General features: G+C 41.7%; 1 protein-coding gene across 1 annotated transcript in view; it reads right to left on the bottom strand.

The window, feature by feature from the left end:
• UBN2 (ubinuclein 2) overlaps positions 1–12,247 on the bottom strand; it is a 49,481-nt gene extending 37,234 nt beyond the window's left edge. The window contains exons 1-3 of the mRNA XM_042890299.1: positions 11,843–12,247; positions 7,544–7,636; positions 1,958–2,059 (exon numbers count right to left, since the gene is read on the bottom strand). Coding sequence (XP_042746233.1) covers positions 1,958–2,059; positions 7,544–7,636; positions 11,843–12,247 — 600 coding nt within the window. The remainder of the gene's footprint in view (positions 1–1,957; positions 2,060–7,543; positions 7,637–11,842) is intronic.
• Positions 12,248–12,731: the final 484 nt, after the last annotated feature.

The raw sequence follows: 12,731 nt of genomic DNA, 5'->3' as shown, positions 1-12,731 counted from the left end.
TCCATTTGCATCTGACAGAGAATGAAAAAGAGGTTTCGCTGCACTAAAATGCCACACTATAGAGCCCTTAAGCTCAGCAACAGGGACTTAAGACTGCAGCTGGCATACAGAGATGGCATTTCACTAGTCTGCACTATGAATTCATTATGAAGACAAGGCATAATGATTTGCTCAGGAGAGCAGCCTTCAGATAATATACCATTCTTCCCCAGTAGCTTACACACGACATAACCCTCTGGTGCTTGGACAACTACCTTTTCTATGTTCTTGCAGGAGATATCTGAAGCAAATGGTTCTGCAAAGCTAATGATGTGTTACTGGTAGCAAGAACTGCACTTGAAGGAAGCAAAGTGTGAGAAATAGTAGTGTTCAAATCTCAAGAACTCATATTCAGCTTTGACAGGGATCTGTACTATGAGTACTCAATGCATAAATAAGATCTATGATAGAACGAAATAAATCTTGGGAAAAAAAAAAAAATCAAAATATAACTTGGGCATTGTTATCACAAGATTTCAGAAGTGAGGGTGACTGTCTTCAGCAACAGTGAGTACCCAGGTAAGCCTACACAGACTAAACTGCTTTCTCAGCAAGAATGAAACATCTGTTCTTACTGAGCTGAAGATCAGAATTTGACCTTTGCAAATGACACCATCTTAGGCCCCAGTATGGTCCCAGCTGCACAATCAAAAGCCATGGGATATAAGATAGTTAAAATGTTAGTTGACATTGCCAATATTAATCTGGGCCAAGAAAAGAGATGACAAATTAATAGAGGTTATGGCCAAGCATCTACAGCAAACTTACTTTTCACACAACTTGCTCATGCACCTTCAGACTGCCTTCATCAAAACAATCCACTGAGATGAGCTCAGCCTGCTACCCACTGTGGTAAATGGCTGGACTTCTCTTGCTCAAGAAGGTACCAGTTCTTCAGCATACCTTCTGTGTACCCACACTGTTCTCAGCAGTATGCAGAGCAACTGCCGTACACTAGAAACCTCACAGCTCAGTGTTCACAGAGTTCTCAAAATGGTTTTATAACTTCCAGGACTCTTACCACATTAGCTCAGCATAATAAATGCTAAACAATACACTTCATTTCCATGGTGTTTTTTTCCTTTATATTTCCTTTCCTCCCACCTTTCAAGACTCAAACTTTTAGCTCCCCCCTCTTCATCATGGCTGCTTGGTCCTGTGCCACTCACCAGAGGAGACTAAAGGCTGGCTAACATGTCAGGTGGTGCTTGTTAGTGGTTTTGTACTGTTTAGTCAAGTAAAAATGAAGAATGAATATCTACTCCTTTCTGGCATCTAATAGAGGAGAACTATAGGATGTTCCCAAATCTTTTATCATCTACTCTTTCTTCCAAGCTCTTTCCTTCACAATTTTCTATATAACCTTTAAGATATTTTCAAGTGCCTTCTTATAATCCTCCAAATAGATACTGCCTGCATCCAATTAATGCATTTTTGTCTTACATCATCTGAGAAGATTTCTGAAAAGTACTCATAAAATAATCTGTAAAATCTTGTTTTTATCTCAAACCTATTTTATCTCAAAATTTTCAGATGTTCAGTGTCCCTGTGGGTTCTGGAGAAAAGACTAGTATTCGAATTCATACAGGAAACCTACCACCAGTAATCAATTCATAATCCAGACAGCTAGTACAAGAAACTAAACAAAGCCCAGTGTAATTTCAGACCACTGTAAATAAAATCAATTTCTACAACTGGAATATGTGATACAGTAACAGCTTTCTTAGCTCTTGCAATACAAAATGATCTCAGACTACAAACCATCCATTTATTGGATGCCCACAGTAACTTACCATTTGGATTCACACTAGTTACACTCGAGCACAAAGCATTTGCCACTACCTTTCTTTTCCTTTTATAAAGAAAAGAAAAAAAGGCCACTTTATTTCTTGTTGCTGTATTAATAAGGCTTACTTACTGCTTCAGAATTATCAATGAAAGGGTCTGTTTCATCATAGCCGTAACCTATATCAATGAGATCCTGCAGGCGATCCTTCCGATGTTTGTGGGGCTTTCCACTCTGGAAAAGAAAAGAAAGTTATATCAGTTGGGAAGAAAGCAAACAAAAGTCTACAGATACGTAGACTGAAGTCTATAAAACGCAGAACACTGGTGTGATAGTCATTCAGGGAATTAGCAGAGTTTTACTTTGATGTGTCTTTGAAGACTGTCTACGTAAATAAAAACCAGAAGGCATAACTTTCACATAGGAATGAGTTCCTGCAAGCATGCTGAAATGCTGTATAAATGCCTTATCAGAATCATTTCTGAAAGTTATTCATTAGCCACCTGGTTTCTGGGTGACTGAAGTATTCCTAACATTTTCTGCTGAGACGTGTTTCATTGCTCTGGTTTTAAAATTCTGTTAGTGATAGAACTGACATAATTTAGGTAGCGTTAAGTCTTTCAGTACACTACAGGGCCATTACAAAGGAGAACACAAACAGCCTTGCATTTGCTAACAAGTTTTCCCACACAAGATGGGCTGCCTTTCTACAGGAGTGTGAAGCCTAAGCCAAAAGAGAAAAATATTGATCTGGTGCTTGCAGATACAGAGTGTGAGTTTCCAAAAAGTTACAGCATTTATTTAACGTAACTGAAGAAAAACACAGTAAGATGAAATACAAGAGCTGTCACTGCAGTTGATAGGACCAGACATGAGATGGTTACTTGAGTTACCTTAAAGCCATGAGCATTCACTCACCTCCAAGAGAAAGTAAACTTCAGTTTAACCTGTAAGTACTCTTCCAACATGAAAGTGTAACTGTTCAGTAAAAAGTCACACCGAGCTCAAACCAACTGCAGGATAACTGAACTTAAGGCCTTGCAAACAAGCAGTGCTTAAGATGTGAGGCCTAGTTTTCTGACTCCTGCATACTGTGGAAATTGTCAATATAAAATTATTAAAACTAAGTGCCTAAGGGCACCATCTTTACTAAAACAACATCAGGCTCTTCCATGAATATTTGCTAACTATGAGCAAAGTATATACTCTTGGCAAACAAACAGGTATAACTAAACAAATAAACACAATTGTATAAGAAAAAAACCACAAAGGTGAGTTCCATTTCGAGTTCAGGTTTCCAATCTAATAGTACCCCTAACCTTTTTTTAATCAGCTCTGTCATCCCCTATAGTTAAGTTACTCGTCCAATGCTTTGGGAATACGCAGACATGCAGTAGCTTTTTGTTTTAAAAAAAAAAAAAAACAATATTGGATGAAAGAAGAAAATATTTGAAAAGCAGAGGTAAAATTTAAGTGTTCTTTTTAAAATTCCAGTGCATTTCATGCAAGTTTGTAATTCTCATGATTCTGTAGCAACTATAAGTTAATGAACACTATGGCATTTTGCCTCTACAATCCCATTAATATAGTATAGTGCAATCCACCTCTGTATTATTTCTCTTAACTCCAGATAATTAAGAACACAGGGGAGCACATCCTTGTTCATGGGTTCCAAGTCTTTTTGCAGTAATGCCTACTTCAGTACATACAAGCATTTAAAAGAGATTTCCCAATGCATTTTTACTGCATGTTATTCATAGACATTCAGCACAGATATGGGACAAGCCTAATAAATGAAAGTCTTCTAAGAGCAGAGTGAGTAAAGGTAGGATTAAAACAGTAAGTTGTCTTGAGATAGAAGCAGATATGATAGTATCTGAACCACCATACTTGCAGTTAGAGAATTTCCTTCAGGCTGACTCTACCAAGCTATGTTTAAGGAAGTGTGTTAAAAGTATACTGGCTCATCTCTATCGATGTTCCAGACAAAACTGAAGCGATCTTCTGCATCAATGCTTACTACACAATAATTAAGGGAAGTTTTACTACTGGTGTTATTCCACCTCTCTTCTCAAAGAGCTTCTCCAACCTTTCAGTCCCAAAGCATAAGCAGCCATTACACCAGAGCAAACTGAGGATTCCTGAAGCTACAAACAGCACTCATGCAATTGTTCAGAAGCTCAAATATTAATTCAACGATAGAGCATAACACGAAGTTTAAAGAACCTTCACACCACAGAAAGTAGCAAATACAATGCCCCTGGAAGACTCTTCAGAAATGAGTCAATTTCATCTCTGTATTAGGCACATTAATAAAAGTTAAAAAACAAAACCAGGAGATACAAGAATACACATTCCAGGGCAGAAAATAATTTTGCTGGAAGGAAACAGAACCTCAAAATTTGAAAAAAAGACCCCAAGATGCTTAAAGACAGCAAACGATCACTGGATGAGAGAGAAGGTCCGCTCAAATTAATGACTGGTTTAAGGCCAGTATCCGAAGGGTAGGAACGAATGGGTCACCAAAGAACACGTATCCATCTGTAGAAGCAACAAAGAAGGCTAACAGCTGGGGGGCGGGGAGGAAGAGATAGATGTCAGAAATTACTCAGTGTAGTAAATATGAGAGGCAGCTGAAGGAGCACTGAGACCACTCGGTTCTCAGTACTTGAATAGTAAATTGAATTCTATGATAATAAAAGGAAGGTAATCCGCACAAAGGAAGTATAACCCTAACAACAAATACAGCGTGCTCCCAATTTGTTATGCTGCTCAGGAAGTGCTGGAGTCATTACATGGAGTTCTATGACATTTGCCCGACAATCAGCAGTGGTCAAAAAAGGAAAGAAATAGGACTTAGAAAAAAAAAAAAGAACAAAACCAGAAGTCATGATTATATCACCGATAAATCAGGGCATCCTACTGCTAATGTTCTTTCATTTAAAAAAAGAAACTGGAACAAAAAAAGGGAACAGTGAGCCAACAAAGATTTTAAAGGTAAAAAGCTGCTACTGTACAGTATCAGAGTTCAGCTGGAGAATGAAATGACAGACTAGCTGATAGCATCAGAATCACACGCAGCATGGAGAAGAACAGGAAGCCATTCACTCTTTCTCACAATACATGAATTAAGGAGCACCACACGAACTTATTGGCCAACAATTTTACACAGAATGTTTTCATATAGCAATCACCACGCCACTCAGTGCTGTGGAATACAACGTTAAATATCAGTAAGCTCAGAAGATGGCCTGGCAGATTTACGGCAGAAAACTACATGAATGGTGGCTAAACACACAGCCCTCGGCTTGGGAAGAAATTAAGCCACAAACTGATCAAAAGGCATGCTCAGGCAACATCAGCACACACTTGCTCTGTTACACTTTCAAGCATGAGGTTCCCATGGTGTCAGAGAACTGTTACAACTGACCACTACTGATCTTATTTCAGGATTATTATTTTTAACATTTTATATAATATTGCCTGAGATTAATATAATGTTTTTACAGCATACAGCATATAATGTTTAATTTTACTAAAAAATAAGAAAGCAGGACTGAAAATTGCGACTATTTGGAAGAGATTTCTATGCTGGCACATTAAAACTCACAGTCATCACAATAAAGTTCTAAACAATCAAGTAAACAAACTGCATTAACTTTACACTCCCAGACTTAGAAAAGTTTATTAAAAGAGTTTATGTTGGTATCAGCAAGATGTATCCAAAACTGTACCAATGATAAGTACAGACATTTACATGAAAAAAAGTAAAAAAAGTCTTTAAGGAAGAGTGCTTTCCACAAATCACATTTTTTTTTCCCACTACTACACTATCAATGCTGTGTAAAGAAGACACCTGACAATTTTAAATGGGTAAATCATTATCAGTTTAAGAAATAATCCTTCCTGCAAATGTGAGAAAAACCTTCATTCTCATACAACCAATGATTACTTCTACACTGAAGTATTAGATAAAGAGAATTAGCATCTACATCAGTGGATATCTATCCTAGTTTAAGCTAGGGAGTAAATGTCTCACCTCAAGATTCAGAAGCTGGCTGGATATTGTCAGAACAGGAGCAATTGCACTGGGTCAGCATACAGACATGCAATTCTTCCTACCGCGAAGTGTAAGTAGAGACTGATGGCTCTTGTATTGGAAGAGAGAAAGGACGGCGACTATTTAACACAAGAACTATCAATCTCTCTGCACCCTCCATCCTTAGTCGTCCTACTCTAATAAATTGTTCCTAGAAGACATTTGCCTTCTGAGAATTTTGTGGCAGTGGGGGCATAAAGTATGACAGAATAAAGAAAGGCAGGACCTTAGAAGTGCAGTCAAATACAAGCATGAATTCATACCTTGGTAAAACAGTAGTTCGTTATTTACTGCTTTTCTAATGGTTACAAATACCTATTTGCCTCTTACTTATGCTACTGAGCACTGGAATTAAGTTTTCATATTTTTAATAATAAACTTTGTCCATAAATGTACACGTTTAGCTTTGATGAATGAATGTATATGCATGCATACTACACTGCATGTGTACTAGATTGCTTCCACCACCCCCACCCCTCCTACATATATTGCTTTACATGCTCTCCACTGACTTTCATTTCCTACAATTAAGCTGCTTGTTTTAGAACATTATTAAAATCCTTAACTTGTTTTATGGAAATGAGTTTCTAGAAAGTACAATTGAAATATTTCTCTCTGAAGTTCAAAAAGTAATTTATCATTCAAATGAAAACTAAACACTTTTATGGAACTGCCTTCTCAGTATACTGGCTATATTGAGTTTCTGTCAATCCCTTCAAAAAAAAGAAAATGATTCTTTTCAGTTTAAGGATTTCTTTTGTGATGTATCACATCTAACATGCTCTGAAATACTAATTGCTTCTACTGAATATTTAGACCAGATACTCCTAAAAGTCAGCCTTCGCCAGGAAAAAAAAAAAGAAATCAAACAAGTAACATTTCAATATGCATATTAATAGCAAAAGATACAAAGCACTGTTCTTGTTTCCCTTCTCTATTAGTAATTCAGAATATCAACATGTCGAAGCACGATGATGAGGTTCTGATTGCCAGCTCAGAATTAATCACCCAACCCTACCCATATGAATTCTTAAAGGCTTGCTTGGGTGTGGTTTTAGACAACACTTTCTGATTTCTACCTTCATTTATTAGTGAAAGCCTCTTTATATTATCACCTAGAGTTGCTCAAGTCATTCATGATACATTTTCAGGAGTCAGCAGAGTTAACTTTAGGCATCTGGCAGCTACAAGATAAACTCATCAAGTGATGACTTACTAAATAATAGCTTCCTATGGAAGCATTCCAAACTAGTCAGAAATTCATCAAGATTTGTCAGTACACAGCCTTAAGAGAAGAGCTGCTCAGTAGTGCACAACAGTATTTATCACTAATATCGACCTGCATTTATTACTCAGTTGCCCTTACATAGGAAGCTTTCCCAGGAATAGCTTCACAGGCAATACTATCCTATGGAGAAATCTATTTAGCAGACTTGTCTAATAATCTTGTAGCAGCTTCAAGCTACTTAGATGAAATATAAATGAGATGGCCAGCTCTGACATATACAGAAGTCATTTGACATTACATCAACATCTCTACTGAGCAACCAAAACCTGGTGTTAATGCCACACCGTCACAACTAAACAGTTGTACATGCTAACAAGGCACAGAAACTCACATATTTTGCCTCGAACTTCTTGGCTAGTGCTTCCACTTCGTGCCGCTCACGTTGTTCATCGTTGAAAGGATCTTCTGAGTGAACAGATTTCTTCTGAAAAATGCAGAAGTATTCATTCAGTTACAAGAGAAACATAAGATATGGCTAGTAAAAACCTATTAAAAGTGGATAAAGTATATTCTAACGACCAAGTAGTGGGAATCCCTAAGAGGGTCCAAATGCTTACTTCATGCTCTACAAAAGAGTGTAAGCCATTCAGTTATCATCTACTTGTCTCCTCCTAGTGAAGAGACAAATGCAAAACTAAAGGTTCAGCGTTACGTTTCCCTAAGTATTCCAGTGCAACCTCAACCAAAAGCATAAGCAGAAGAGAATGCTGGCTGAACTAGAGATCCAAAGAGAAAGAACTCCACACATAACTTACACTGGTGCCTACCCTATTGGTGCTGTGATCCTCAGGTACCACACACAAGATGTACCCAGCACGCTAACCAGCAAGAATGCTATGTTATTTTTCAATTGCTAAGTCACACTGTAACAAGTAGCTTACCCTTACCACCCCAAACTTCCTTACTGCTATATACTTGTTTGGATAACTTCAGAATTCACAGCACAAATACTACAGTATTGCCACTACAGCAGCTAGAATAACATGATTTAATATTCCAGCTGTATAAATAAGCAGGAAGCATCCACTTCTGAGTTTCCACTGACAAGAAGTCAATGAATAATAAGAGCATGAAAAGGTGTTCTTTTTTTCTTTTTCCCAGAAAAAAAAAACAACCTATGACTGCATTTGTCAATTTTCTATACAAAATACAGTAAAAGGGGTGGGAGTGGTAACAGTTCTAAAACATGGCAGAACAGTTAGGCCTTCACAGATGCTTCTCTAACTTTACTTCACATGAACCACTCAATGAATAAATCAAGTTCTACAACAGACAACGATGGAACAAAAAGCATCATGCAATGGTCTGAAAAGCCAGATCCCCTCCCCCCACAGTAAGAGAAATTGAGTACTTACAAGAAGCATCTACTAAGTTACATGTGCCTTTCCTGCATGCTACATATTAATGTAAATACTGCTCAATTCATAAAACACTTTCTCCTTTTAGCAGGGAAAACCCACTCTATATAGATCACTCCAAAAGTAATGCCTGTCATTTATTTCCAGGAGAAATACAACAGATACAAAGAGCACACAAACACTGATAGGAGAAATTCCTAGTGACAACACAGCATTTTTCTTCAATAGTGATGCATTTCCATCAGCAATGCCGTCTTCACCACTACTGAAACACACGTCCCACCATCTCACTGTGCTCACATCCACTGTTTGCAATGTTCAATAAGCATTCATGAATGTCAAAAGGTGCCATTTTCCCGCATGGAGAAATTCAATGATACACCTTTGCTTCATATGCATTTCCATGTCACACATCATTTCGTCCAACTGCCCAACTGCTGCCCTCTGTGACAGCAACATCACGTAACAGAATGTTGGTGGGAAGGTTCAGCCTCTACTGCCAAACTCCAACACAGGTCAAGGAAAATTAGTTAATTCTCATCTCTTCACCAAACCATCAAAGGTGTAGCTGGACTACTTTGTTATATGCTTTAAGTAGTTATTAGCAAACTTCAGTTTGACAGTACGTAAGGGCTCAGGCAGTCAGGTCTTTCGAACTTCACATTAACTTCAAGACATTACTACTTCAGCACATCTACAGCCTGCCTGACACAAGCCAATGTGGACTTCTGGCTCAACCATTTTATGTTGTTTTAAACAAAAATGTTATGTGGTTATTCCTACCAGAAGATGAACTGTACAAACAACCCCACCAAAGGATGCTTTCTTCACTGGTATTAAAAAAAAGCAAAGGAGAAGAACACCACACAGAAACATTTTCATCAGCTTCTCCTTCAGGCTGTAAATCCAATTTTCGAATTGAACAACAGCAACAAAAAAGGTAGCATTCAACCTGTCAAGTAAATTTTGGTATTCTTTATTAACTGCTTAAGAGACCTATTAAATTAATGCTTCCAGTTATTCCCATACACTGATGGAATTTTTACACATCTTTTCCCTTCCAGAACAGCGAGCCTCTGGAGATCCATTCTTGGCTACTCTAGCCCCAAGCAACACTACAGGATAAAGACATGTTTTGAATTATGTCATGTTGAACTTCAATGGGAATAGCTTCAAGGAAACTGAGTAACTTATAAGGGATAAGTAGTAAACAATAGTCTTCAGAAAACCCCATCAGTCTTCACCCTACAAAAACAGTTTGCATAACTAAGTTTGTATGAACTGTTCATTTTAACTTTATAACAAAACTAAGTTCTGAAAGCTTAAGCTCCATTTAAAACAACAGCATTAACTGCTAACTACTTACCACTAACTCACAGCAAATCTCAGAATCAGCAGAAAAATGACAGAGGGCAGAAGATTCTTCTTCAAGATCTGTTTTAACAAAGCAGTTTTCTCCGCTGCCTTAACTACTACACATCACCGTAGTTATTCTACTCCACAAGCAGAATCAGTCTTCCTTTCATAATTGCTTCTATTTTAGGATTCTGAAGAGGTTACAACATTTCTTGGTCTGAGAGTGACCAGGGATTAAGTGAGAGGCTGATTTGTGCAGAGCAAGCTCTCCTCTTATGTTTCCTATAACCATGAAGGAAGTGGGATACCTGTTTTACTCCTGGACACAACATGCTCCTCGTCTTTGCATGCTGACTGAGGCAAGATTGTAAGTCCCCTCTGCTATATAGAGAAGCCTTTTCAGTTTCTGCTTTGTAATCAGCAAGAAGTTAAACTGACAGGACAACTACACAATAGATTTTGAACAGTTCAGAATTGCTTTTAAAGGATCACAATTTATGACACAGTTTTACATAATCAGTTGTTTGTTCCTCACAGTCCAGAAAGAGACAATATTACAATCTACTGATCTTCAATCTGTACTGTCAGAGATTCCTTATGAAGCAATTCTATCACTATTTCTATCTATCTGATCTTAGTTGTAACAGAACTCCTCTACATCAGTGTTTCTCCCCCCCCCTACTTTCCTCCAGAAAACATGGAATTTTCATCAGAAGCATAAATATACTTTTTCCCCCCCTATGCGATTAACACATTAACAATCTACAAAAAACAGCAGTTACAAGTGGGGATTATCAGGGGACAAAGTCTGCCTCTATGTGCAGGCCCACTCTGAAACACTACCACAACTTCCATCCTCACACAGGAACTACTCAGAAAGATGGCACTCCACAAAGCACCAGGCTGCTGCTGCAATCCAGAGCAGTCATTGCTGGCACTGTTTGCCCACAGCAGCTGTAGGGCTGGAGCTTTTAACTTACCTCAGAAGTCACAGAGGGATTCAGCATTTGAACACAACAAACTTCTACATCCCTTCCATACTGTGCAAGAAGTAAACAGGCCACTAAGCACTGTTAGAAATAGAAATATTTTGCTCCTTTAACCACTCTTTATGCTGGTTATTATGTGCTGGTGGTTATGCCGGATTTGAAAAGCCAATGACAGTATCAGTACCAGTACCTGAAGTTTGCCCTTAGATTTCACAAAAGCTACCTGTCTCTGTAGCAGCTGCCCCTGCCTTTTCCAAGAAGATAAAAACTTTCTCTAAAATCAAACAGAGAAATTAAGAGAAGCCACAACCACACAGTGTAACTTCATCAGTACCTGCACCTCACAGAGTGACTGGCTCCAGCAGGACTGGCTCTTTCCTAACTGAGCACTCTGTCCTGCTCATTGGTGATACTGCTCGCTCCTCAAAACTGTCTGCAGGATAAACACAGGAGCCCAAGTACTAAGTATTTTCTGATTGGGAGAAAAAGAAGAAGAACTTTTCCTGAGCGAAGGCTCTGATAGTTACGGGTGAGGTGCCAGTTACAACGAGGTTAACTCCTACTCCATAATGCACCTCCAGGACTGACGCTCACCCCACTGCTCTGCAAGATTGGCAACAGAGCCGGGCTAACAACTCCTTCACCAGCAGAGAGCCCAAAGACAACAGCCCAACACGGGACAGCTCCATCTTCCGCCAGAAAAGCCTCCCGGTCCCAGAGGGTACACCGCACCGCTACCCAGGCAGAAAGAGGGCAGAGAGCCGGGATGCGAGGCGCCCTCCTCGACGAAGCGAACCCCTCCCCTCTCCCGAACACGGTCTCAGCGCCGGGACAAACACCCCGGCAGGACGAGGCCGCCGATAACGCTACGGTGGAAGAGGCGGAAGGGGGGAGGAGGAAGAAGGGAGGGAAGGGGAGGTCCCGTACCCGCGCCTCCCTGCAGAGCAGCAGCTCCGGGTAGCTGAACTCCACGCAGCCCTCCTCGGTGGGGTCCTTCAGCACCACCTCCAGGCGGACCGTCTGGCGGAGCGGGAGCGCCTCCTGCGGCGGCGGCGGCTCCTGCCGGCTGCCCTGGCGCGGCGGCGGCGGCTCGGGCCGGGGGGGTTCCCGCTGCGGCGGCTGCTCGGGCCGGCCGGGCTCGCGGGGAGACTCCAGGCGGGCGGCGCTCTCCCGAGGCGCCGGCGGCGGCGGCTCCGTCAGCGGCACCTCGCGGCCCGCCGGCGGCGGCTCCGGCTCGCGGCCCCCCGGCTCCCGCTCCAGCGCCGGACTCTCGGCCTCGCGGCGCCTCACGGGTGACAGGCTAATGAACGGCACCCGGCGCGGCTCCGCCATCCTCCGCCGCCCCCCCGCCCTCTCACCGGCCCCCGCCTCGCGCGAACGGTGACACCGCTCTCCGCGTTCCCTCCTCCCGGCTCCTCCTTCTCCCCTCCCCCCTCCGCCGCCCGGTCTGATCTGCTCCCTACGTTCTCCTCGCCGCCTCCGCCATCTTGGCGCCCCCCCACATAAATAGAAGCAGGCCCGAGGCCGCGCACGCGCCCCGAGGCCGCCGACACCGTCGTACCGCCCCGCGTCGCGGCTGTTATTGCTCAGCTTCCCCTCGACGTCAGCGCGCCCGACGGCGCCCGCCCTCGGTTGCCATGGCGATGTGCACGCTGCCGCCGTCGAAGCCTTAAAGGGGCCGCCCGCACGCGCCGCGCCGCGCGGGGCAATGGCGGCCGAACTGCTGCCGTCCCCACCCCCCCGCCTCGCGCCGCACCGTTGGCGCCCGGGGATCGCGCGCGCGGGAGGGGAGCGGCCGCCCTGAGGGAAAGCCCCG

The sequence above is a fragment of the Lagopus leucura genome, unplaced genomic scaffold (assembly GCF_019238085.1).
Source record: "Lagopus leucura isolate 7727_CA_CO unplaced genomic scaffold, USGS_WTPT01 Super-Scaffold_100159, whole genome shotgun sequence".
Lineage (NCBI taxonomy): Eukaryota > Metazoa > Chordata > Aves > Galliformes > Phasianidae > Lagopus > Lagopus leucura.
This window is presented reverse-complemented; position numbering and strand designations above follow the sequence as displayed.